At 43.3% G+C, this 25,855-nt stretch overlaps 1 protein-coding gene and 1 pseudogene across 3 annotated transcripts; one reads left to right on the forward strand and one right to left on the reverse strand.

Annotated features, from left to right (window-relative positions):
• Positions 1-7,992: 7,992 nt before the first annotated feature.
• LOC112623988 lies at positions 7,993-8,135 on the reverse strand (annotated as a pseudogene).
• A 3,514-nt stretch (positions 8,136-11,649) lies between these two features.
• LOC112622192 (tripartite motif-containing protein 40) lies at positions 11,650-23,874 on the forward strand. Of its 3 annotated transcripts, none has more exons than XM_025381456.1 (6): positions 11,650-11,729; positions 12,269-12,918; positions 21,443-21,538; positions 22,109-22,333; positions 22,643-22,665; positions 22,859-23,874. In XM_025381456.1, the coding sequence occupies exons 2-6, from the start codon at positions 12,574-12,576 to the stop codon at positions 23,112-23,114; spliced, it is 945 nt and encodes a 314-aa protein (XP_025237241.1). In that variant the 5' UTR covers positions 11,650-11,729; positions 12,269-12,573; the 3' UTR covers positions 23,115-23,874. The 3 variants fall into 3 exon arrangements, with proteins under 3 accessions (XP_025237241.1, XP_025237242.1, XP_025237243.1); XM_025381457.1 differs by having other exon boundaries at positions 11,676-12,135; positions 22,859-23,829; XM_025381458.1 differs by lacking the exon at positions 11,650-11,729 and having other exon boundaries at positions 12,178-12,918; positions 22,859-23,829.
• The last annotated feature ends 1,981 nt before the right edge of the window (positions 23,875-25,855 follow it).

A 25,855-nucleotide genomic window follows, 5' to 3' on the forward strand; every position in this document is an offset into this window, starting at 1 on the left:
GGTTTTTCATCTTGACACCCTCAGCACTTACCATGGTACCTGGCACAAAACAGCTAATTTTTCAGTTGCCATACTAAACTGAGCCATTTTATACAGGCGCTCTATATTCCAATGACAACAATCTTTAGGCAACATTGTTAAGTGACAGAACAGTGTTTAGAATGCAAAACCTTGCTTAATAAAAGCGAGAAATACCAATATATAGTTGTATTTAACTTCTACTTACATAAAGAAACATTGAAAGGATACACAGAAAGCTGACAAAAGTTTGTACAGGTGGGCCAGGGATGGGGGTAGTGGTAGATGGAATGAATGAAGGGCAAGGTGGTCACAATCCTACTTAATGTGTACCTTTTAATATATTATTTTTTGAGCCAAGTGAATGTATAACCCTTTAAGTTACATAGTTAAAATCATCTATTTTTGGTTATATAATTTTGCAGTAGCAAAAAACTGAACTGAAAAATAGGAAGCTATCCTCTCCATTTCTCTCTGTGGTCACATAGCCTCTCATGTTTCTCTCTAGGCTCACAGATTGACCAACACAGCCACCATACTTGAGTTTCCATGACTTTATAACTCTAGTGCCCATCATTGTCTCAATCTAGATTTCCTTTTCCCCCAAAAATCTGCTATGTCACTTGCTATAATTTCTAGCTCTCTGCCAAATGTTTCATGCATGGCTTTTATCCTTTTGAAGATAGCATATACGTTGTTATACAGTCTATGCCCAATAACCCCAGAGTCTGGAAGCCCCGTGGGTCTGATTCTGTTGTTTGTTGTTGTTTTTTCTTTTCTTTTCTTTTCTTCTCTTTTCTTTTTGAGACAAGGTCTGGCTCTATAGCCCGGGCTGGAGTACAGTGGCGTGATCTCAGCTCATTGCAACCTCTGCCTCCCAGGCGCAAGCTGTCCACCCACGTTAGCCACCCGAGTTACTGGGACTACAGGTGTGCACCACCATGCCCAGCTAACTTTTGCATTTTTTGTAGAGACAGAGTTTCATCATGTTGCCCAGGCTGGTCTCGAACTCATGAGCTCAAGTAATCCCCCAGCCTCAGCCTCCCAAAGTGCTGGGATGACAGGCATGAGCCACCGCGCCCCGCCTGTTTCTGCTTTTCTTATGGCAATCTCACCTCTCTGGGGCTTGGTTATTTTTGCTTGTTTGCTAGATGCATTTGAGGCCTAAGACGCTGTTATCTTCTTCCCAGAATGATTGTTTTTGACACTAGCAGTTTAGAGTCACTTTGAACAAGTTCAGTGGTTACTTGAGATTTTCTGGGCTTGGGACACCATTTCTACTCCCTTTAAGCCTTTCAAGGCTGCCAAAAATGCAGCTTGGATTCTTAAACTCTCTTCAACAAATGCTCCCAGAACAGAAGCAACCCCAGTTGCAGGCTCACCTCCATGTTCCTTTTGTTTCCCAAATTTTGGCCCAGCAATTCCTCACTACCCTTTGAATATTTTAAGCAAGATACTTAAAAATATTTTACCCAGCATTTTTGGTTGTCTTCACTTGGAGGCTTGGTCTGAATTACTCAGTCCATTAATGGAAGCAGAAGCCCTTCTGATGCAGGCCTTAGTTTTTCAGTAGTTTGCTCTTCTCTGGGCCTTAGCTTTCAGAAGGGTTCTCTTTTCTGTAGTAGTAAAGTCTGTATAAAATTTGCATGGACTTTTCTTGCATACACACATTGCTGCATCACCTCCAGTCAGGGCTAGAAGAGAGCCTTGCATTTTACACATCTAATATTTCAGAAGAACTGGAGTCAGAGCAGTCCTCTTCACTGGGCTCAGAAACAAAAAGCCTGTTTGTGCACATATTCAGGCTGGGACCTCTGACATGCAGACACCTCAGTGCTCCAGCTTTGAGAATTCTAGCTTCAGTGTGACAACGGCATAAGGAGTTGCCCTATGGTGTAATGGCCCCTGAGAGGTCTCAGTTTGCAGACCAGGATGTGACAAAGAGATTGGAGCCGCAGTCAGCTCTAGAGGCCAAAAGAGGAGCCAAACAGAAAACAGAGGTGCCAAATGCTGCCTTAGAAATCTGTAAGCCAGCTAAGAGTTCTGCAGGCTCAACTAAACTTTTTTATTCCATTGGTTTGGGGTGTACTGTTCTTAGAGCTTTTGCCAACTGAATTGATCTGTAGTGACTTGAAGGATTGGGGGTCTGCACGGAAAAGGCTTGGAGGCCAGTTCTCTGAGGCTGCCTTTGTTGCAGGAAATAAAATGTAAATCTTTCCAGAGCCACAGTACTAGCATTTAGAGACCACTCTCAGGGGCGGGGCTCTGGGCCTCTGTTTCCCTATCCGTAGAATGGAGACGGCTACTCCGTGAGAAGCCCGAGGTGCGCAGGACCCAAGTGAGGAGCCGGCGACCTGACGTCCGCTGGCTGAGCAGGGATCCGAAGGAGGCGGTGTGGAGACTCGAGAGGACCGCCTTGGGGTGGGAAGAGGACAGCCCGGCACTGGCTGCAGGCCCAGGTGCTGTGATGGGCTTCGTACGCAGAGAGGCCTCACAGCCTCTGCATCAGCGACCGGGCGAAGAGTGGGGCAGCTCGGACGGCAGTTGGGGAACGTTAGGTAGGTTGCGGCGCGGACCACGCGGTCAGCGCCCAGGAACGCCGGAAGCGCGCCCCCACGTCCGGGTGACTGGCGGCGTTTTAGAAACGCTGTATTTGAAAAGCAACCGATTGGGGTGAAGGTGGGGGGAGCGGGAATCCTGATTATACTGTCCCAATTTCAGTTGAGGTGGGCTTTTAAAAGAAATCCCAACTCACACATTCGATCAGGTTAGTTACAAGAAAGGCTGGGAGGAGGTGGGGCTGGAAACACCCGAGGACCCAGATGCCGGTTGGCAACGGTTTTCTGCAAACGACAGAGCGCAAGCCTTGCCCCCTGGAATTCTGGAGCCGCCGCAAAGATAGGAACTCAAAACGGCCTGAGCCCCGGAGCCGCAGCCCCTCGGGACGGTTACGAACTTTCAGCAGAGCTTCCAAAGGAACTGACCGCTGGGCACTGGGCAGGGGCTCTGCTGCTCACCTGTTCCTCCTCTATCCACTGAGCCCTGACACATAGGACCAGCGCTACTAAGAGACTTGTTTTCCAGTTCAGCTCTCCTTAGGGCTTCTGTTGGAAACCGGCCCTATCTGGGGAGCCTGTCTGGGCCACTTCCACTGCTGGAGAACTCTCTTGGGGCGGGGAGATGGCCCAGGTTTGTGGGGCTTGAAAGCTTACACGGTGTTGGACCTTTTCAAGAAAAAGGATACAGCCGGGCGCAGTGGCTCACGCCTGTAATCCCAGTACTTTGGGTGGCCGAGATGGGTGGATCACGAGGTCAGGAGATCGAGACTGTCCTTGCCAACATGGTGAAACCCCGCCTCTACTAAAAATACAAAAAATTAGCTGGGCAGTGGCGCGTGGCTGTAATCTTAGCTACTAGGGCGGCTGAGCCGGGAGAATCCTTTGAACCAGGAAGGCGGAGGTTGCAGTGAGGCAGTGAGCCAAGATCGTGCCACTGTACTCAGGCCTGGCAACAGAGCAAGACTCTGTCTCAAAAAAAAAAGAAGAAGAAAAAGGATACAAAATTTGACAAAATTAAGAATAAATGCAAATATGACTTAGAATGAGGAAAAGCAGTGACAGCAAATGATAAATGTTTAAAAACTGACATATCACAAACATCAAAAAATCCAAAAAAAGTTCTGGTAACTGTTTGAACCACCCCTATATTTTCCCCTTTGTATTTTTTGATTCCCTCTTCACTTGACAACACTTTTCTAATATATTTTCCTGGGTGAGAATAAGTTGGTATTTCGTCCGGCATAGTTAAGCAAAAAAAGTTTTTATTGAAAGTTTAGAAAAGTTAATATCTGTTTCACAATCGTTATTGTTAATAATATGCAAATTTTTAGTGCTATTAATTTTGGAGAAGCCTCTGTGAAGAGTTTCCTATGTAAGCCTGAGATTGCAGGGCATTTCAAGTTTTCTTGGGCAGTGACTAATCTTAAATACTCTTTTAAGTTGCTAAAAGTCATTGGCCTGTTTTTTGTTAAGTCCTTGTTGTAAAGTTGTAGTATGAAATTGTTTGTCTATGCCAAAACAACAATTTTTTAAAGTTTTAATGTGTTTATGCGGTTCATTCTTCATCAAGTGATTGTCAAACAATCTAGGCATCTATTGTATTTAAAATGTATCCCTTCCCTTCAATAAGTTGCTGGTTTTGGCTGGAACCAAACTGTTTTTTCTTCTTTCAATTCCCTTTTTGATGTCAGAATAACTTCTATTAATTTCATGTGCAAATATGTAAGAGTCATTTTATTTCATGATGTATGTATAATTGTATATGTATAATTGTTAAGTATATTCCTAAAGAAGAGAACTTCCATTTTGACTAGACTTTGATGAGACTGAGTACTACGCTTATAATTTTTTACATCTAGGGGTTAAAAGGATTTATTGGCTTCACTGTCCACAGACTTCTGGTGCCTCATGTCACAGCATACATTCTTATTGTGACAGATCTCTGACCTTTCACTTTAGTCTCTGATGTCAGGTGAGTTATCTCGGTGGGTGGTGCTTCCTACAAGCCACTTCTACACTGAGACAGGTAGCAATAACTTGACTATATATGGAAATGCTTATGAACCACATGTCCTAGTAAGCTCAAACAATGTAATCCCAACATAATTTCCCCTTAGCTAGATCCCCCAAATGCTACCTGATACAAGAGAAACTGTGACAGAGGGAAGTTGGCATGGAAGGAGGCAGTAATCCTAATCATGAATAAAATATGTTACTTCTGCAAATTTTTTTTTTTTTGAGGTGGAGTCTCGTTCTGTTGCTCAGGCAGGAGTGCAGTGGCGAGATCTCCGCTCACTGCAAGCTCCGCCTCCCGGGTTCACGCCATTCTCCTGTCTCAGCCTCTCAAGTAGCTGGGACTACAGGCGCCCGCCACCAGGCCTGGCTAATGTTTTTTCTATTTTTAGTAGAAACGGGCTTTCACCATGTTCGCCAGGATGGTCTCGATCTCCTGACCTGGCGATCCGCTCGCCTCAGCCTCCCAAAGTGCTGGGATTACAGGCGTGAGCCACCGCGCCCGGCCTACTTTTGCAGTTTACAAAACACTTAGCATGACCATATTGAACACATTGCTTGGAATTCCAGGGTCTGGAATTCCAGGGTCTTGGAAAGGGCCAGTGCAAGGGATGGACTTAATGGTAGAGCTTCCTCACTTCACGACTGCAACAGGATTGTCCCTGAAGTCTCTCCACTGGGGTCCCACTTCAGGCTGAGTCTTACTGTCTGTCTCACCAAACATCACTCTCTGTATTTACTTACCCCTTTTTGATTCTTCCCTGTGCCTCAGTTTGGAGTTGGAAGCTCATAAATTCCCCTATTACAGGGAAGTGGCTGATTGTGTAACCCTATCCTTTTGTAGAAATAGGTGTGTCCAGTTAAGTGTTTACCATAAGCCAGCCCCTCATACGCATTCCACTTTGGGATAGATTCATTGCTTTCTACAACCTCGCCATCTAAAATGTCCACACGGGTCCATCTGGGTGTGCTTCTCATGAGCAGCTGTTTTGTAGGACTTGAAATAAGGATTCCTTAACAACCAGACTTTGGTAACCACCATTGTATTAATACTGTCTGCTTCTTCGAGTTAACTTTTTTACACTCCAAGTATAAGTGAGGTCATGCTGTATTGGAGGTTGTTTCCTCCACGCCATTGGGTGGAATTCAGAGGTTTCCACCAATAACTTGTTGCTTTCACTAGCAGCTCCCAAGGGCTCTGCTGAATCCCCCATGCCTCCTGAATCTCAGATCTTGGACCCCTGCTCCTCCCCAACCCTGTTTTTCTGAGAACTGCATCATCAAACATAGAGCATAGCACCTTCCCTGTGATTTCTCTAAATTTCCTTTCACTCAAGTCACTGTGCATGACAGATTGACTGCTTGTTTCCTGGAAGTCTAGGGATAAAAGGTATTGAGTGCTGGGTTACAGGACAGGTTTCATCAGAGGACACAATCCCAGAGCAGACAACTTAAGGTCCAATATTAGTCATTTCCTTTCTTAAACATTCCCTCGCTATTTCTGCCCAAGACATTTCTCACTGATAAACTTTCTTCCTTGGTCGCCTGCCTTCTGCAGCCCCGCAGGCTCTGTCTCTCTCCTGGGCCACCCCTCTTCCTCTTACACAGTTTTATGTTCCCCTTCCCTTCTCTCTCCTTCCATCTCCAATCTACATATTTCATGACTAGCTTTCCACAGCCAGATGTTTCCTGCCCTGAGGAATTACGCTACCAGTTTTTAGTCCACCATTTTAAAAAAGAAATATCCCAGTGCTCTGGAGTCTTGGCAACAGTGCTCCAACTTCCGGAGGTGAAGAGAAGCGGTGTCCTGTCTTGAAAGACAGCGCCACCTACTGCCCACCAAGAGACAGCTGCCGAAAACAACTGAATGACCCTGTCCATTGCCGGTTCTGGGGAAGGTGGCAGATAATCCAGGCAAGAATAATTAGAAGGTACATTGAACTTGAGGTAGTGATGGAATATTTAAGAATGCACAGAAGTTTAAACTCAATAGGGATATCAATACTAGGATGGCATCGGGCCTCAGGGAGGTTACAGGATACGCTTAGTGCTAACAACTGTGCATCGGTACAATGGGAATCTGAATCCGGCCACTCTGCCTGTGAAGTCCACGTAGCTCCACCTTGCTGCACTAGATCTCCTTTTATGAATGATCAAATAAGTGAGAGGGAACCCAGGAGCCAGTGGAGAGGAGAATTTTAAGGAGGGGACTGCTGATGATCTAACGTTTGAGTCATCAGTTTGGATGTGAATTGAGAAAATATTGCTGGGATTTGAGTTTAGGACTTAGTTGGAGACCCTTAGAGAGTGGTTTAAGGTGCCCAGCCGTGGGCTAGGTATAGGAGAGTATGGAAAGACAGAAAGACATAGTCCTATCCCTCATGGAGCTAAATATGAGCCAAAGCCAGGGAAGTTGGCAAAAATCAAATGGTAATAAATGAGACAGTGATTTAGGAAAGAGAGAACCATGTAGAACCTGCAGGCCCCTCTGACACCTTTGTGCAAATTAGGATGGATCCGTTCACTTCCTTGGGGCCATTGCTGCTCTGAGCCAGAGCCCACAGCTTGGCAAGCAACCTGTGGGTTAGGTCTCAGCCCCCATTAATCAGAATGAAGACTGACTTGTTACGAAAGTTTCATTCAGGAAACTAGGACTTGAGCTGGGCTTCCACTGATGTGAAGGGTTTGGAGCAGCTGTGAGAAAGAGGTAGGAGGTAGGTCTTTTCTGCTGGGAAATGTCAAAACAGAGGCAATTAAGAGTCATAAAGGAGAGGGAGAAGACAAAAATCACCTGACTCTTGGCTCCGGTATTTTTAAAGCAGGAGAAATTCGATAAGATCACTCCTTTAAAACAGTTACTGAGCACCTAATATATTCAAGGAGCTATGCTGAATAGGCTGACTCAGGGAAATAAGGACACTGACACTTGCGCATTAGTTTGTAGTTTATGAAGCACATCCATTTCCGGCTATGACATTTCGTCCACTTTCCTGTAAACGAGGCGGAAGTTGTGGCTGTCCCTGAACATGAAGCTACAAATCTCCACAATTAGGACCATAATCCAGATTCTTTGTCTAGTCCAGAATTACTTTCATTCTCACCATCCTCTTCTTAAACATTTTTAAATGTAGGTAATTGTTTAGATAGATGGCACACTTACTGGCTCAAAATTTTTAAAACACAGGGAAAAGTCTCCCTCTTGCCCCGGGTTTCCAGACATCTAGTTTCTCTCTCCAGAAACAACCTTTATTAGTTTATTGATGTATTCTTCCAGAGATGTTCTTTGCATAAAAAGCAAATAAGAATGTATTTATTCTTCCCCAATCTGTGCAAATAATGGCATACTGTACACATTGTTCTGTACCTTATTTTAAATTTATTTTTGTTTTTTAAAATCAGTAATCTATGTGTCCAAAGCATAAACCAGGCATGGGCATAGACCAGAAGCCAAGCTGGGATAAACAAGGGGTTGCTTTGCTCCTGGCTGACATGAGATGGGCACCATCAAGCTTTTTTTTTTTTTTTTTTTAGACAGAGTCTGGCTCTGTCGCCCAGGCTGGAGTTCAGTGGCATGATCTCTGCTCACTGCAAGCTCCGCCTCCCGGGTTCATGCCATTCTCCTGCTTTAGCCTCCTGAGTAGCTGGGACTACAGGCGCCCGCCACCACACCCAGCTAATTTCTGTACTTTTCGTGCAGACGGGGTTTCACCGTGTTAGCCAGGATGGTCTCAATCTCCTGACCTCATGATCCACCCGCCTCGGCCTCCCAAAGTGTCCGGATTACAGGCATGAGCCACCATGCCTGGCCAAGCTTTTTTTTTTTTAATGTATCCATTTATGTTGGAGATTATTCCAATAGCAAAAGTTCCCTTCCGCACCCCACCCCCTACTAATGGCTGCACAGTGTTCTATTGTATGAATGTAGCCAGTTTATTTAACTTAACTTCCATTGATGAACATTTGGTTTGTTTCTAAAATTTGAAGCAAATGTTTCTAAAACATTGATGCAATGTGTATATGCATATATCATTTCACATATGCATGAGTATATATGTAAAATTTCTAACATCAGAATTGCTGGCTCAAAGAGAATGTACACTTGTAATCTTGGAGGAAATTCTCAAATCCCTACTCTTCTAAAGGAGGAGTACTAATTGGCATTCCCATCAGCAGTATATGGGAGTGCCTATTTCCTCACACACTTACCAACACTGTGTTATCAAACGTTTGGATTTCTGTCAATCTGATAGGGAAAAATAGTATGCCAGTGTTATTTTAATTTGTATTTTCTCCATGAGAGTGAGACTGAGTATCTTTTAATATACTTTAGAGACATTTGGTATTTCTTTTTCTATGAAATGTCTGCTGAGATACCTCTGCCCAATTTTCTTATTGGTGGTTGATAAATTCTTATTTGTAAGAGCTCTATGTAAAAGGTAATTAGCCCTCTGATTTTGATGGTAGTTGTAAATATTTTTCTTCTTTCATTTGTATTTGGTCATTTGTCTCTTGACATTGCACTTAAGGTTTTTTTCCCCCGTGCAAGTCTTTTTTAATGTGGCTGAATTTATCTTTCTTTCCTTTTATGGTTTCTACATTTGAAACATTCTCAAGCTACTACTGCTAGTTAAACACAGTGGATTTCTGCGTTCAAGTTGCTCAATAAGCCAGTAGGAAAATCAAGAAAAGTACCTAAGTAACTAGTAGAAGTTACTATATGATCAATACTGTAAGTTGGTACAAAGTGCTATTTCTTCATCTGTCTATCCATACATCTAATTATCAATCTATCTGTCCATCTGTCCACTAACCCATCCATTTATCAAACTTTTACTGAATTCTTTCTAAGAACAAGAAAAGGTAGATATAGAGAGATGACATTTTATGGTAATGAAGCCCATGGGCTGGGATGAGAGACACCCAGATCTGAATCCTAGCTCTGTGTTTACACCACTGTGGCCTTGGGCAGGTTACTTAATCTGTCCATATTTTTGTTTCTTGTATTATTTCATGAGATATGACAGGAACGTAGATTGTGGAGGGGTCAAGGATTGAAGGTTAAAAAACAGATGTTGCCAGAAATGGCTTAGGAAGATAACTATAAGTGAGTACAATGCCTAGATTTGTCATTTCAGGTGATGAAATCTGAATCCTGACAAGGTCAAGAGAGTGGCACTAGGGTGGGTGGCAAAAGCAAAGGTCACTGGATGTGAGTAGGACAACGAACTGAAAGGCCTTGGTGTTAAATGATCATGTACATAGTCTTTGAAATCACCGGGATCATGGTGATTTCACAGCCAGATGAAGGGCAAAGTCTGGGAGGATCCTGAGCACAGGAGCTTCTGTCCTGGGTGGAGTGTGGGATGTGCCACCCTCCCAGCGTGTGGATGCGCTTACCAACCTGGAATCTCTCCAAACCTCTTTGTTTAGGGTCTTACAGAGGTTCTATTATGTAGGTATGATTGATCAAATCACTGGCTGTTGGTGATTAACTCAGCCCCTGGGCTCCTCTCCCCTCCCCACAGGTCAGAGGTGAGACTGAAAGTTCAACCAGCCAGGTGTGGTGGCTCACGCCTGTAATCCCAGCATTTTGGGAGGGCGAGGCAGGCAGATCACCTGAGGTCAGGAGTTCGAGACCAGCCTGGCCAACATGGTGAAACTCCGTCTCTACTAAAAATATAAAATATTAGTTGGGCATAGTGGTATGCACCTGTAATCCCAGCTACTCAGGAGGCTGAGGCAGGAGAATTGCTTGAACCTGGAAGGCAGAGGTTTCGGTGAGCTGAGATAGTGCCATTGCACTCTAGCTTGGGCAACAAGAGTGAAACTCTGTCTCAAAAAAAAAAAGAAAGAAAGTTCCCACCCTCTAATCACATGGTTCTTCTGCCAACCAGCCCCCATTCTTCCTCCAAGAGTCTTCATTAGCATAAACTCTGGTATGGTTGAAAAGGACTTATTGCCGGGCGCGGTGGCTCAAGCCTGTAATCCCAGCACTTTGGGAGGCCGAGACGGGCGGATCACGAGGTCAGGAGATCAAGACCATCCTGGCTAACACAGTGAAACCCCGTCTCTACTAAAAATACAAAAAACTAGCCGGGCGAGGTGGCGGGCGCTTGTAGTCCCAGCTACTCGGGAGGCTGAGGCAGGAGAATGGCGTAAACCCAGGAGGCGGAGCTTGCAGTGAGCTGAGATCTGGCCACTGCACTCCAGCCTGGGCGACAGAGCGAGACTCCGCCTCAAAAAAAAAAAAAAAAAAAAAAAAAAAAGAAAAGGACTTATTATGAATAATAAAAGATACATTCATTGGAACATAACTGTGTGGTAAGTTGAGGTGCATCTAATCCTAATGGAATTAGGATGATTCAACTTAAAATTTTTGACTTTACAATGGGTTTACTGGGGTATTGAATACACTTTCACCTTGCAATATTTCTGACTTCAGTGAATTCATTGGGACGTAACCCCATCATAAGTTAAGGGTCACCTGTTCAATGGTTTTAGGAGCTCTGTGCCAAGACTAATTTTATATATATATACACACACACACACACACACATATAAAATCACACAACCCACAGCAAACAGTGGCAAAGTGGGATTGAGGGAGGAGGCTCTGAAATGAGGTTTTCCACAAGCATCTTGAACCCTTAAAAGTTTCAAGTGACAGCCCTTGTTAGTGGCACCCCTTGGGGACTCCCTCAAACTCAATGCCAAGACTAGCCTGACTGGAGGGAACTTAGACAATGGGGTGGGCAGTTGATGTTCCAGCATCTTGAGTGGGTGCCATTGTTCTGTGACACCTGGATCCTGGGGTTCCATAAGCTGGGGTTCTAGGATGTCCATTCTTAGTTGAGTCTCAGTTCCTGTCACATCGACGTCAAAGGCCCAAGACCTTCCTCCTCCCTGTAAGCAAACAAGCCACGCCCTGCACCAAAGTCCATCTCACCTTCCAGCTACCCTAGGTAATTTTCCTGGTAATTCAGTGTTTCTAGGAAAGCGTGTCTTTCCACCCCCCGCCCTGAGATTTACTGACATGTGAACACGTATGACTGGCACGATTTAAGAACCACTCACTGCTGGCCATCTCTCCAGGTCTGCAGCCAGAGAAAATGATCTGAAATTGTAGCAGGAGAAATTGAGGTAGGATACTAAGAAAGATTTTCAGGAGTGGGTCTAGGCAAGAGGTGCAGCATGAGGGAATGAGAGTGAATCCCCAGTATCTAAGGGAAGTGGCAAGTGGTGGGGGACTTCCTTCTTTGGGTCATCTTTGGTGGTGATTTGACAGGAAGGAACAAAGTGGCTTCAAACATATAAGTTTCTGGTCTGTTCTGTGTCCTGTTTTCTTTCTCATTCTTTCAGTGTGGAATCTGTATGACCCTGGGAGGGATGCTGGTTGGGAGAATGACCAGCTGATGGAGATGCTGCTGTAATGATTGGTGTTAATAATGGGCAGCAGTGAGCCACCTGGTGTGACAGTGTAGGAGAAAACAGTCCAAACTCCCGCCGAACTCTCTCTACTGATGGCAAATCAGTGGAGACTCACATTGTAAACTTATCGTGGTCTGGCTTTTGGCTATGATAGTGACACCTTGCCCTTTTAATTTGGGCCCGTAAAAATATTCATTGAAAGCTCTCAAGAGGAAAACAGAATTGGTTATTGAATCACTTGCTTCCTCTAGGTGTATGAAAAATAATTTCAAGTTTAATAAATACAAGGAAACCGCAGGGTCCATGTCAAAGCTGATGAGCTATTTCTGAAACTCGTGCAGAATTGTGGTTTGTGTGGTCTATGTCACGGCACCCTTGATGGAGAGCGGGCAATTGCCTGAACTTGGAGGCTGTATCCTGTCCTCCAGGCTGCTACAGGGCTGCCTCCTTCCGGCTGGGCCTTCTTATCTGGGACTGTTGAGGGCGACAGGCCTTCCGAAGACCAGTGAAGAAGGAGGCCCTGTAGACAAGAGGCTGACAGGGTAGGAATAAGGCCATGATACCTTTGCATAAGGACAACCAGGAGGAGGGTGTCTGCCCCATCTGCCAGGAGAGCCTGAAGGAGGCCGTGAGCACCAACTGCGGACATCTCTTCTGTCGAGTGTGCCTGACACAGCACGTGGAGAAGGCTTCAGCCTCCGGGGTCTTCTGCTGCCCCCTCTGCCGGAAGCCCTGTTCTGAGGAGGTGCTGGGGACAGGCTATATCTGCCCCAACCACCAGAAGAGGGTGTGCAGATTCTGTGAGGAGAGCAGACTTCTTCTATGTGTGGAATGCCTGGTGTCCCCTGAACACGTGTCTCATCATGAACTGACCATAGAAAATGCCCTCAGCCACTACAAGGTAAGCCTGGGTCACTGCAGCCAGGCCCTGCTCCCACCTCCCTGAAGTACTGCATCCTACATGTTCATCATGCCTGGCACCTCAGAGTAGCTCAACAATGGACACCTCTCTTTGTTTCTTCTGCTTCATCCTGTTTTGGACCCTTGTCTTTGCTTCTGTGTATATTTTGAGGCTGATGTTTCAGTGCGTTAACGTGAGTCTGTCTAAAAGAGGATACTGTCACTGTGATGTCAGAGTCTCAGTCTGCTCATCTGTAGAATGGAGTAATTGCACTAACTAATGCAAAACCCTTTCAGGACTAAGACTGTGAATTCCTGGTTGATAGTACTAGAAACTTAGCTAGAAATGTAATCAGGTTTTATATAAACTAGTAATTATCCTGCAAATATATTAAAACCTGAAAGTTAGTACATAATTTTTTTCTCTCTTTCTCTTCCTTCTGCATTTGTCTTTCTTCCCTTTTCCTTTCTTTGCTATGGCAATTATTTTATCTTATTCTGTTAAATTTTCTATCATAAAAGTTACCTGCTGTAGGTAATACATTCAGAAAGCACTGAAAGGTATAAAGTCAAGACTAAAAATTTGTCTTCCTTTCTCCCTCCGTTCATAGTCCTCAGAGGTATATTGTTCGATTTTTGTACATCCTTCCAAAAAATGTGTTTGTGAATGCACTCTTACACACACATGCGCGCGCGCGCGCGCGCTCTCTCTTTCAAAGGATTCTCTCTGTATTTTTTTTTCTGTAACCCATTTTTATTATCTAAAAGTATGGCTTGAACATTTTCTCATCAGCATGTATAAATCTTCTGAATTATTTTCAACAACTGTGTGGTATTGAATTCTATGAATGTACCATAAATTGGTAGACATTGGATTATTTTCAAGCTATTGTTTTGTTTTAGGATTACACAGAATGTTCTAATGAATATCCTTCAACAGATATATAGGAGGACCTAGAATATCCAAGATATATTTTGGTGAAAGCATAAGGTAGAAATCTAACTTTAGTTTTTCCAAGTTATAATCAATTTGTCCAATCACCATTTATTGAATGATTCATATAGTTTCCCCATTGATTTGAATGCCAATGTCATAATATACCATATATGCATATTTTCTTGCATATTTCCTTGATTCTCTGTTCTGTTCTATTCTGTTTATGCTTGCCTATAAGCCAAGGTATTTTAGAGATTTTATCTTTACCATATATTTCAATGTCAGGTATTTTGATAGAATCCTCACAATACTCTTATTTTTCAGAATTTGTGCAGATGTTTGTATATCTTTATTTTGTCAATTAGCTTTAGAATTATTTTTATCAACCTTTTCCCTGACCCCAATCCAGTTAGTATTTGACTGGACAACTGACAATATTTTCACATGGCATCCTTCTATCCAATAGTGAAGGCTGAATTTCCAAAGCTGAGGTAGCTTTGAGATACTTGACTTTCGGAGAACATGTTATGATGCAGAATGAGAAAGTGGGGAGTCCAGATTTAAAGTAACTATGGAAAGGTAGAGAAATAATTCAAAAAGCCGGAGGCAAAGTCCTACTTGGTTGTAATATCATTCCCTCTAGGTGCAGTGTCCACAGGAGAGTGGGGAGGGATTTCTCACCTGCCGATGAAGCAGCATAAGATGGAGAAATTTATTTCCTCAATAAGTGATTTATTCAGTTCTGTACTTTGTGTTAGATGTCATGCTAGGCATTGTAGGAAGTAAAAAGATGATTCACAATTCTTGCTTCAAATCTGTCTTTAAATAATGACAAGAAACCTAAAACAAATAAATAACAATGACACTTGTTCATTAAGTAAAAACTTAATAAGTTCCTGCTGTGTGTGAGAAACTGCAGTTTATGTTAGAAATCAATGAAGACAGATGCCATTCCTTCTGCCAGGAGTTTGCAGTTTAGTAAGGGAGACACAAACAAGTAATCAAAGAACTGTAAATTTTTTTTTTTTTTTTTTGAGACAGAGTCTCACTCTGTCACCCAGGTTGGAGTGCAGTGGCGTGATCTTGGCTCACTGCAACCTCCACCTTCCGGGTTCAAGCAATTCTCCACCTCAGTCTCCTGAGTAACTGGGATTACAGGCGCCCGCCACCATGCCCAACTAATTTTTGTATTTGTAGAAATGGGGTTTCCCCATCTTGGCCGGGGTGGTCTTGAACTACTGACCTTGTCATCCATCTGCCTCAGCCTCCCAAAAGAACTGTAACTTTTTATTAGTTAGGAAGAAAATAAACAAGGGTCTGGGATGAACAGTAATTGGTGGCCCATGTCCATTTGGTCAGTGAGGGCCTCATAGAGGAAGTGACCTTGAAGCTAAGGGCTGGCAGAAGAGAAATCAACCTGTGCAAAGACGGGGGGTAGGGAGTGCATGCAGATGCCCACACCTGATAAGTCTTGTTATATGTGAAGAATTTATCATTACAGTTTGAATCAACAGGACTTACTGATAGATTAGAAGTGGTTCTTTGTAAGAAAAAAACAACCCCATCAAAAAGTGGGTGAAGGATATGAACAGATACTTCTCAAAAGAAGACATTTATGTGGCCAACAAACATATGAAAGAAAGCTCATCACCACTGGTCATTACAGAAATGTACATCAAAACCACAATGAGATACAATTTCATGCCAGTTAGAATGGCGATCATTAAAAAGTCAGGAAACAAATTCTGGAGACGAAGTGGAGAAATAGGAACGCTTTTACACTGTTGGTGGGAGTGTAAATTAGTTCAACCATTATGGAAGACAGCATGGCGATTCTTCAAGGACCTAGAACCAGAAATACCATTTGACCCAGCAATCCCATTACTGGGTATATACCCAAAGGATTATAAAATATTCTACTATAAAAACACATGCACACGTATGTTTATTGCGGCACAGTTCACAATAGCAAAGACTTGGAACCAACCCAAATACCCATCAACGATAGACTGGATAATGAAAATATGGCACATATACACCATGGAATACTATGCAGCCATAAAAACAGATGAGTTCATGTCCTTTGCAGGGACATGGATGAAGCTGGAAACCATCATTCTCAGTAAACTAACACAAGAACAGAAAACCAAACCCCACATGTTCTCACTCGTATGTGGGAGCTGAACAATGAGAACACATGGACACAGGGAGGGGAACATCACACACCAGGGCCTGTCAGGCTGTCAGGGCATGGGGGGTAGGGGAAGGATAGCATACACATACACACACACACACACACACACACACACACACATATATATGGGTTGAAGGAAAGAGAAGGTCAAAAATGACTTCATGAGTTTCTGGCTTGAGAAACTGAATGGATGATGTGAAAGATAAGAACTTGGTAGAACAGGTTTGAATGCAACACCAAGAGTTTCATTCAAGACAAGTTGAGTCCAAGTTGAGATACATCAAAATAGGATCTTACATATGCAGCTGGATCACAAATTTAGATCTCCAGAGTCATATTCCTAGAACCTAGAACAAAGATCCATCAGGACAAAGACAATATTTAAATCCAAGGAAAGTGCGCACAGTGGCTCACACCTGTAATCCCAGCACTTTGGGAAGCCAAAGTGGGAGGATTGCTTGAGCCCAGGAGTTCAAGACCAGCACGCTTAGGCAACACAGTGAGACACTATCTCTAGAACAACAACAAAGTGAAATTAACAGGATTTAAAAAGAAGAATGTGACAATTTGGGGCTGGGTGCAGTGGCTCACGCCTGTAGTCCCAGCTACTTGGAAGGTTGAGGTGGGAGGATTGTTTGAGCCGAAGAGAGTGAGGCTGCAGTGAGCTGTGATTGTACCACTGCACTGCAGCCAGGACGACAGAGCAAGACCCTGTCTCAAGCACAGAAACAAACAACCAAGGAAATTGATGTAATAGCCTCAAAAGAGGCTAGACAGAAAAGAAGTTTTGGGGCAAGTTTCTGGGAAAGGCTGTCATTTAGATGTAGGCAGAGGAGGACCCAGCAAAGGAGACAGAATGAGTTGTCAGAAAGGCAGGAGAAAAACAAGGGGAATGGTGTCCCAGTTGCTAAGAGAGAAGGGTATTTTAAGAGATGACAATAGATTGCATTGAACGATGGTAACACTTCAGTAAGATGGTGGCAGAGGCATGAGAGCTGGGTTGTGAGGAGGCACACTTCTTCCATAGTAATAACAGCAAACAAGAGAAGGTGTCTGCAAGCATACGTAGTTTTGCAGTTTTGGAAATGCAGGTTTTGTTCTGGTTTTTATTTTCTCAATAATATGTGAGGAAGGAACATCAGCAGTATGGGTGGGATCAGGATGGATGCGAAAGGTTTGAAAAGAAAGAAGATGGTATGATGCAGTGTGGGATAGCGCTTACAAGAGAAACTATGTAGGGTTGGCAGACAGTATGTGGCACCAATTTGAGGTCTGAAATGTTTAACATGTTTCAGGAGGCTGCTTGAGGACAGACAGCAAACAAGAAGGTGAGGGCACATTTTACCATGGATAAGGAGTTGTCTGAAAAGCAATACAGAGAGAGGGTAACGGAGTTGAGTGTATTTCTGAAGAAGTTATTATAATGGAGGACCCTATGTGTACTCATTGATATTGATAGCATACTTTTAAAATTAAGGAGGATTTTTTTACTGATTTTTTTCACCATATCTCTATTTATTTGAATTAAACTTTGTAGATTAAGTATTGTAAATTATGTTCTTTTAAAAGAATCATATAATCCCTGACTGTCTCTAAAAAGACTGAAACATTTATAAAATCTACAAATTCTTATTTGTGTACCTGTTTCCTCACTGACCAACCAATGCCAGTGTCCATCACTTTAATGTATTTTGCTGGTTTAGTAAGTGTGTGACAGTGATGTACGTTGTTTGACTTTGCTTGATTATGAATGCTAGTAGTGGTGAGGCTTTTATCCATGAAGACTCGCAGTCTGCATTTTCCCCTAGAATCAGGGCATACATTCTACATGACTGCATCAAAGTAGTTTATCTTTTGGATCATGAGCTCCATTAATTGTGTTTAACCTACATTTTTTATTCTGTTATTTCTTCTTAATTATATTTTTGGGCAAAATTTTAGAAATTTGTATTTAAATTGGCTCTATTCTTTTTCATAATATAATCTCCATGTCTTAAATACACAGAAATTTGTTTGATAAGAGTGTGCTGCTCTGTTTTATTTTTAAAGATTTATTAATTCCTGGCTTACTTGGAATTTCATGTAGTATGTGGTATGAAGAATGACTTCAGGTTAATTTTTCTTTATTCTGGTATCCAGTCGTTCCCAAAATATTTATATGATAGTGAATCTTTTCCACATTTATGTGTTGTTTCTCACTTGACATCAATTATGTTCTTCTGATGGGCTGCTTTTTTTACTCTAGTCCATTGATTATTCTTCCTGTTATTATTATGGTTTTGATACATGTTACTTTATGGTTTACTTTTAAATCTAACAGCATTTTTGCCATTCAATAATTTTTATTATCTGATATTTTTGCTGTCATTTAAGATGAGTGCTTTTTTACAATGTTTCTAAATTTTATAGAGCATTCCATAAGATTTTAATGATTATTGCATTAAATTTGTTGATTACTTTAAGAATCATGACTTTTGGGGGTTTAGTTAGTCTTCTCAACTAGTACCCAGATATATCACTAACAGTTTTCCACTATGTATCTGAATCAGATATTAAATTCTTTGCTTAAACCTCATGTGCCCTGACTCTACTGAGGATAGCTATGTATTTTATAACATTTTTTTTTTTGACAATTTTTACTTGTAGATTCAAATGAGGTTCTTCGCTGAGCTCATGTATTTACTCATACTTTTTTTTTAAATTTTCTGACATTTTCTAGATCATAATCATGTGAGTGATGTTATTTTTAATCCATATTTTTGGACACAGTTCTGTAAGGAGCACGCATTTTGAAAGCTGTTAATTTTTCTTTTTTTTCTTTCTTTTTTTTTTTTTTTAAGTGTCTGGGATAGGTACTTCTTGTCTGTTAACCACTTTTCTTTTGTACCAACGTTGTGTTAGCAAGTTGTTTTAGAACAAATTTAATGCCCTTTTTTGTCAGATTTTAAAAATTTAATATGATTTAATCTGAAAGTCTGACATAATTTTAAAATACTCATTTAGACAAAACATGTCTTTGACTATTTTCTAGATTTCAACTTGTCTTTTTTTCTCTAAGGAATATTTTGGTAGGTGAAAGTGTACAGAATTTGGCGTTTCAATTCTAATGAGTGTCTCATTTACATGATATGCACCCATTAAATATTTTAATGCAAAAATTGGTGAAAAAGTATTTTTTAGAAACAGAGGACTTTACCTTACTCATTTTGAATATTATAAACAATATGTCTGTATTATCTTCAGTTGTTCTATGCCTTTATCTTTATTGCTGTTATCTTTGCCATTTACACAGTGTCTGTAGTCGGGTTTATTAAATTTTAAACTGCCAGATGATAGGACTGTGGCTTTTTGAACTGGACCTTGATAGGCCTGACTTCGGCAGGCAGAAAAAGAAAGCATTCCTGACAGAGGGAAGTAAAAGATAGGCCATGAGGAGGTGTGGCTGCACGGGTGTGTTCAGGAAGCAGAAAGCAATGTTGTGGGCTGGTGAAGAGAGTTGAGAGCAAGCAGAGAGAGAATCCCGGACAATGTCAACTGGGGCTGGGTCCTAGGGCACCTTGGATGCTGGGTAAAGGAGTTTGGGCTTATCTTTGTTGCTGAGAAGCCATTTTGAAGGAGGAGTAACATCAACAAAGGTGAAATATGACAGATTTCAAGCTGAATGGCAGGCAGAATGGCAGTCCCAGTGTCAGAAACACTAAGGTCAAGAGGAGTGGACTGCAGAAGAGGGTGGGGAACTGGGCAGCATGTTTGAATCTACCATATTGATTCTGAGCTGCCAACAGGGCAGTAGGCAGTACTTAGCTCTCACTTGGAAGCATGAGATGGACTGCTAGGAAGAAATATTTGGTTTTGGAATTCTAAGATCTGAAGCCTTCAGAAAGGAAAGCTAAGGACGTAGTTTGAGATAGAAAAGGGTTAAAAAGATAAAAAGAGCCAACTTCAAGGCTCCTTTTTACAGGAAAAATGAAGAGGCAAAGAAGCAGTGGCAAAAGGCACAGATCTAGGAAGGATGGGGTGGAGAGGAGGTGCAGAAAGGCACCTGTGGATTTCATGGCTGGAAATCGCAGGTGACCCTGGAGAGAGATGCTTCAAAGGAGTGATGAGAAACAAGGCGGCTGGCTGAGGAATGACGACAGTGAGGAGGTGAAGATAGCAACACCAAACAACTTGACTGTGAGGGCAGAAAGTGAGTAGATGCAAGGGGTGGAGGCTATTCGTACTTTTCAGGACCTGAACTCTTGTGCTCACACAAACAATTCCACACCAACCCAGCCTGTCACCTTCTTCAGCGAGACTCATGAGCGACATCCATGGTTCCCATTTATTACCTCCCACTCCTATGACTTTTTTATTTCCTCTCTGCTGGGAAATGCCTTCAGGTAACACCCAGTGACATGACACATTTTTAGTATCTTCGTGGTGACATCACTGTCTTCTCTGCTTACTGCAGCTTTCTGTTTGCCAAATGCCCTTGCTGACCCCTCACACACACAGTCCTTTGACCTTGATTTCACCAGCAAAGTCTCAGGCCCGAAAGAAGTTTCAGTTGTCTTCACCATCCCCTGACTTCTACCTGTACATCTCCAAAGTGTCCTCAAAAAAGATTTTTTAAAAAAATCTGAAGTGGGAAATATTTAGTGAAACACACACTTTTCAGCTAATAGTAAGTACATCCTGACCTTTCATTCACAAATCTCTCTCGTTTTGTTTTCCATTTTATCATCCACCCTCCAACCGCCCCCCTGAACCATGGGCAGCCATTTAAAGCATTTGTTGTTATTTTTGCTTCTCTTTTAGGTCATCAAAAACCTGAAAGCAAAACTTTTTTAGAAACTCAAATCATTCATTATCTCCATAGCTTCAAGGACACAGTGACCCATCCAGATACTGATTTAAGATTGAGAGAGAAGGCACTGCCTGCCTGGGCCATGGGTTTGCACCTAGTAAGGGGCTCTATCTTGTCACTCATCCTAGTGAGGACCAGGGAGCAGTGGTAGCAGAGGCTTCACATCTCCTCTTTAAGGCAATTCTCTCCAGACTGGCTTCACTTGTTAATGTAAAATAGTAGAGTGCTAGAAGACCGTCATATAACTTTCATATGTTGAGAGAAAGCACCCTGAAGTCAAGTAGGAATTGTTCTGTTGCTATGTGTTATTTTTCTGTAGCTCTAAGACTGTAAAAAAATTACCCATTACTATTTCCCACCATCATTACCCAATAAATAACTTCTCAAGTTCCCTACTCCAACCATGATGCTCTAAAAACATTTCTTTGTAGGCAGAATTTTACATTACTTTCATCCTGAGATCAGGACCCCTACTGTGTTCCACTGACTCCTCCCAGTGCCCCCCTCACTCCCAGTCTGACAAGCGGGTGTGTCTGTCTCTTTAGGAACGACTCAACCGCCGGAGCAGGAAGCTCAGAAAGGACATTGCGGAACTTCAGCGACTCAAGGCTCAGGAGGAAAAGAAACTGCAGGCTCTGCAGGTGGGTCTTTCAGGTTCCCGGGAAGATCTCCCCAGAGTGTTCTCAGGGGCCCTTACTTAACTGTTCTGGACATCTGTCTGTCCCTGGAAAAGCCTGGTGTGGGCAGATAGTCATGGAGGCTGAAAACCTGGGTTTTGGCCTCGGTGTCAAAGTTTGCTGGCTGAGTGACCTACGCAAGTTAAGCCCTCTGATCTTTATGCGACTTATATGTTAAATGAGAACCAGTCCTACTCTGCCTGGCTCACAGTAAGGATCAAAGGAGACCAGTGTCTCGTCAATTGAAAATTACTACACAAGCAATAGGCCTCCGTTTCTGTCTCTGACAGTCTCCCTTTCTATTCCTCTTGGTCACGTGGCATCTGTAGATATTCAGAGAGTGAGGTGGAAAGGGGAAGTGTCCCTGCCTTTATGAGAATCACAGCTGCTTCTGCAATACCTGTGACACACAGAGGCAACATCATGAGGGGAAGAGGATTGAGGAATCCCCTTTCCTGCTCAGACATTCAGAGACTGTGAATGGCCAGGAGGGAGCCACCTGACACTGAGTCTTAGGGAGCCCCTTTCCTGTAGTTTCAGGTAGACCATGGGAACCACAGGCTGGAGGCTGGGCTGGAGAGCCAGCACCAAACCAGGGAACAGCTAGATGCCCTCCCTCAGCAGTGGCTGGGTCAGCTGGAGCACATGCCAGCAGAAGTGGCCAGAATCCTTGACATCTCCAGGGCAGTAACACAGCTCAGCAGCCTGGTCATTGATCTGGAGAGGACGGCCAAGGAATTAGACACCAACACACTGAAGGTGCATACCCTGAGGCTTCCCCCAAGGGCTGGGTTTCTCCCCATAGTAGGCAGCCCATCTGCATCACCCTTCTGGGAGGTGTAAGAGGAAGGGGCCAGTGTGATATGTGGTGAGTTGTGGTAGACGTGGCTTGTTCCAGGCTACAGAGTGCTGCTGCAGCAGAATGGGCACAGAAGAGGGGTGTTGCTATGTTCCCCCAGTTCTCAAGGTGGCACCGCAGAGTGGCCTCCAAGAGTGAATTGGGAAAGGAATTTGGAGGTGATAGGAACCTGAGAACCAATTATGATTCTCGCTTTTTCTCTCTTCTAGAATGCTGGTGACTTACTGAACAGGTATGAGCTGTCCCTTCTTCTTTCCTACATGTGCATATAAACCCACACATCACAGACATGCACAGGGTCTTCGTCACGGTCAAGGAGACCCACTGCTCCATTAGCTTTTGTGTCTGCATGCTACATGGCCAATGGAAGAGTCAATGGAATACATGAATACATATTAATCTATGAAGGATTTCTTTGTTTCTAGGAGCGCTCCACAGAAATTAGAGATTATTTATCCCCAGTTGGAGAAAAGAGTCAATGAATTGCTTTTTCAGCCATCCTCAGAAGCTCTGACCTGTTCATCCCTGGGACACCTCACTTCAGGCTCACCTCAGCCACCTCTCTCTCCTATCTCCAACCTGTCCAGGCCCCCATTAGATCTACCCAGTGCATCTTCGGGCTTGCCAGCTCCTGAACATGTCCCCATTTCTTCATGCCCACCGTCATCACCTGATGCCTGACCCTCTGACTCTTGGACAATGGTCAGCCCCCTTCTAGGACAGGCTCATGCTTGGGGCTGCCACTGTGGAGGTCGGGGCCCATGGTCTCCAGGACCATTTGTGAAATCTCCATTTTGCCTGTGAACTGACAGTAGTGCCCATCTCTCATAATCTCGTTAAAATAGGATCCTCCAGGCCTCTGAATGGCCTGAGCTCATCAGCAGTGACGCCACCTCACATATGGAGCCCAACTGAGCTCCTGCAATACTTGTTGTCTGCACCAATCACCTGGCACTTACTTATTATTGTTGTGAAAGACAGACTCAAAGACAACCTCCCTTCGTGATCCTCACCTCTTAGAATTAATGCCCTTGTTCGGTCCCCTCCCCTTGAGTGTAAGTGGGATCTGTGACTCACTTCAAATCAATAGAATAAGGCAAAAGTGATAGGGTGTCACTCTGGCAACTGTGTTGCATTGTATAGAACTCCTCCTTGCTGGCCTGCCCATTTAGAGCCCCTCCTAGGAGCCAAGAGCAGTCTCCAGCCTCCAGCCAACAAGCAGAGGCCCTCAGTCTTGTGGCTGCAAGAACCTGAATTCTGCCAACAACCTGAGTGAGCTTGGAAGCAGATTCTTCCCCAGCTTAGCCGGTTGAGAACCCAGTCCAGCCAACACCTTGATTATAGTCTTGTGAGTACCTAAGCTGAGGACCCAGTGAAGCTGTGCCAAAATTTCTCACCCACAGAAACGGTGAGACAAAATATGTGTGTGTGTTTTTGTTTTTTTGTTTTTTGAGATGGAGTCTCACTCTGTGGCCCAGGCTGAAGTGCAGTGGCACAGTGTTGGCTCACTGCAACCTCTGTCTCCCAGGTTCAAGCAATTCTTCTATCTCAGCCTACCTAGCAGCTGGGATTGTAGGCGCCTGCCACCACACCCAGCTAATCTTTTGTGTTTTGGATAGAGACAGGGTTTCACCATGTTGGCCAGGCTGGCCTTGAATTTCTGACCTCAGGTGATCCGCCCACCTTGGCCTCCCAAAATGCTGGGATTACAGGCGTGAGCCACTGCCCCTTGCCATGTGTTGTTTTAAGGCAGTAAATTTGTGGTAATTTTTATGGAGTAATGGATAATGAATACAATTGTATATTAGTCATTTTTGTATAAGCCTCACTTCTTTGGGTGAGCAGGCATCATACTGTCTGTGTCCTCATGTCTAGAACAGAGTCTGGCTCATAATTGGTGTCCAATAACATTTTAAATGTATGTATAAATGAATTAATAAGAAAGCATAAAGGCTCTTCTCAATCTTCTGATTAAAAGGAGTCATCAATTACCTTTTGCTCAGTATTTATTGAGCCCTTGCCAAAGTAGTCAATACCGTACTGAGAGGTATAAGGAATAAAACATGGCCACAAGAATAAAACAAGCCACGTGGTGGTGCAAAGAGTGAAAGCTACAGAGTCAGACTTGAGTTTAGGTCTGGGTCCTGACACCTAACGCCTCTGTAACCTTGGGCAAATTACTTAGCCTCTCTGAACCTCTGTACTCCCCCCCTCTAAAATAAGGGTAATGGTGTCTGTGACCTGGGATTGCTGTCAGAATTAAATGCATGCTGGGTGTCTGCTAAAGTGTCTAAAACGTAAACATTCAGGTATGTTCATTTCATCTTTTCTTTTTTTTTTTTTTGGTGTATTCTGGCTTTCTTTTTATTTTTGTTTTTTTATTATACTTTAAGTTCTAGGGTACATGTGCACAACATGCAGGTTTGTTACATATGTTTACATGTGTCATGTTGGTGTACTGCACCCATTAACTCATCATTTACATTAGGTATTTCTCCTAATGCTATCCCTCCCCTTCCCCCCACCCCACGACAGGCCCCGATGTGTGATGTTCCCCACCCTGTGTGTGTCCAAGGGTTCTCATTGTTCAGTTCCCATCAGTGAGTGAGAACATGCGGTGTTTGGTTTTCTGTCCTTGCGATAGCTGGCTGAGAATGATGGTTTCCAGCTTCATCAATGTCCCTACAAAGGACATGAACTCATCCTTTTTCATTTCATCTTTTTTAAAAAAAGCCACTTCCCCTTTTGAAATGAAATATGGAATGATAAAAAAAATTCAAATAAATTCCACTTCACCATCCAGAAGTTTATAATTTAGCTGTGGAACTATGACTAAACACATACAGAATAAGAAGAGAGTGTGTAACTGCACTGAATTAGGTATCACAGGGGCTAAGTGCTCTGGGAATTCAGAGGAAAGACACAGAGAGGCTGGGAAAGTCAGGGTAGGTTTAGTGGGGGAGGTGGGGATTGGACAAGTGGGAGAGGAAGGTGAGAACATTCTCGGTCATGGTAACCACATGAATGAAAGCATAGAGGTAGGAAAAAGTCACGGCACCTTTGTAGGAGTGTGAGGAAACCGACCTGGTTAGGCTGGAATGTTCAGGAATGGGGAAGACCAGAAATCAACAGACTAAATGGATGACACCAAGACATAGTGAGGTTTCTGAGTCAGGAATGAAGGGAGAAGTGGTGTTTAAGGAAAGCCGGTCTGGATCGTTTGCACAAGAAGTACTGGGGCAGAGAGTTGGGGGTTGGAAGGAGAGGGGAGGAGAAAGAGCCTAGTGTAGATGTTCAGAAAAAATGTATAGTTATTTGGCGTGAAGCTGCAGATCTCAGAGAAACATAAGATCCCAAATCTAAGAGCAAGACATTAGCCAAGGAAAGAACACCCCTGAAGGTGACAGCTAGCAATTCCTGCA

This window comes from Theropithecus gelada, chromosome 4 (genome assembly GCF_003255815.1).
Source record: "Theropithecus gelada isolate Dixy chromosome 4, Tgel_1.0, whole genome shotgun sequence".
Classification (NCBI taxonomy): Eukaryota; Metazoa; Chordata; class Mammalia; order Primates; family Cercopithecidae; genus Theropithecus; species Theropithecus gelada.

Bases quoted from the DNA above. Each gene is read 5' to 3' on its own strand.
- LOC112622192 (XM_025381456.1), top strand. From the start codon at position 12,574: ATGATACCTTTGCATAAGGACAACCAGGAGGAGGGTGTCTGCCCCATC. The intron at 22,334-22,642 runs GTGCATACCCTG...TCTCTCTTCTAG, and splicing joins TAGACACCAACACACTGAAG to AATGCTGGTGACTTACTGAA. The intron at 22,666-22,858 runs GTATGAGCTGTC...CTTTGTTTCTAG, and splicing joins GCTGGTGACTTACTGAACAG to GAGCGCTCCACAGAAATTAG.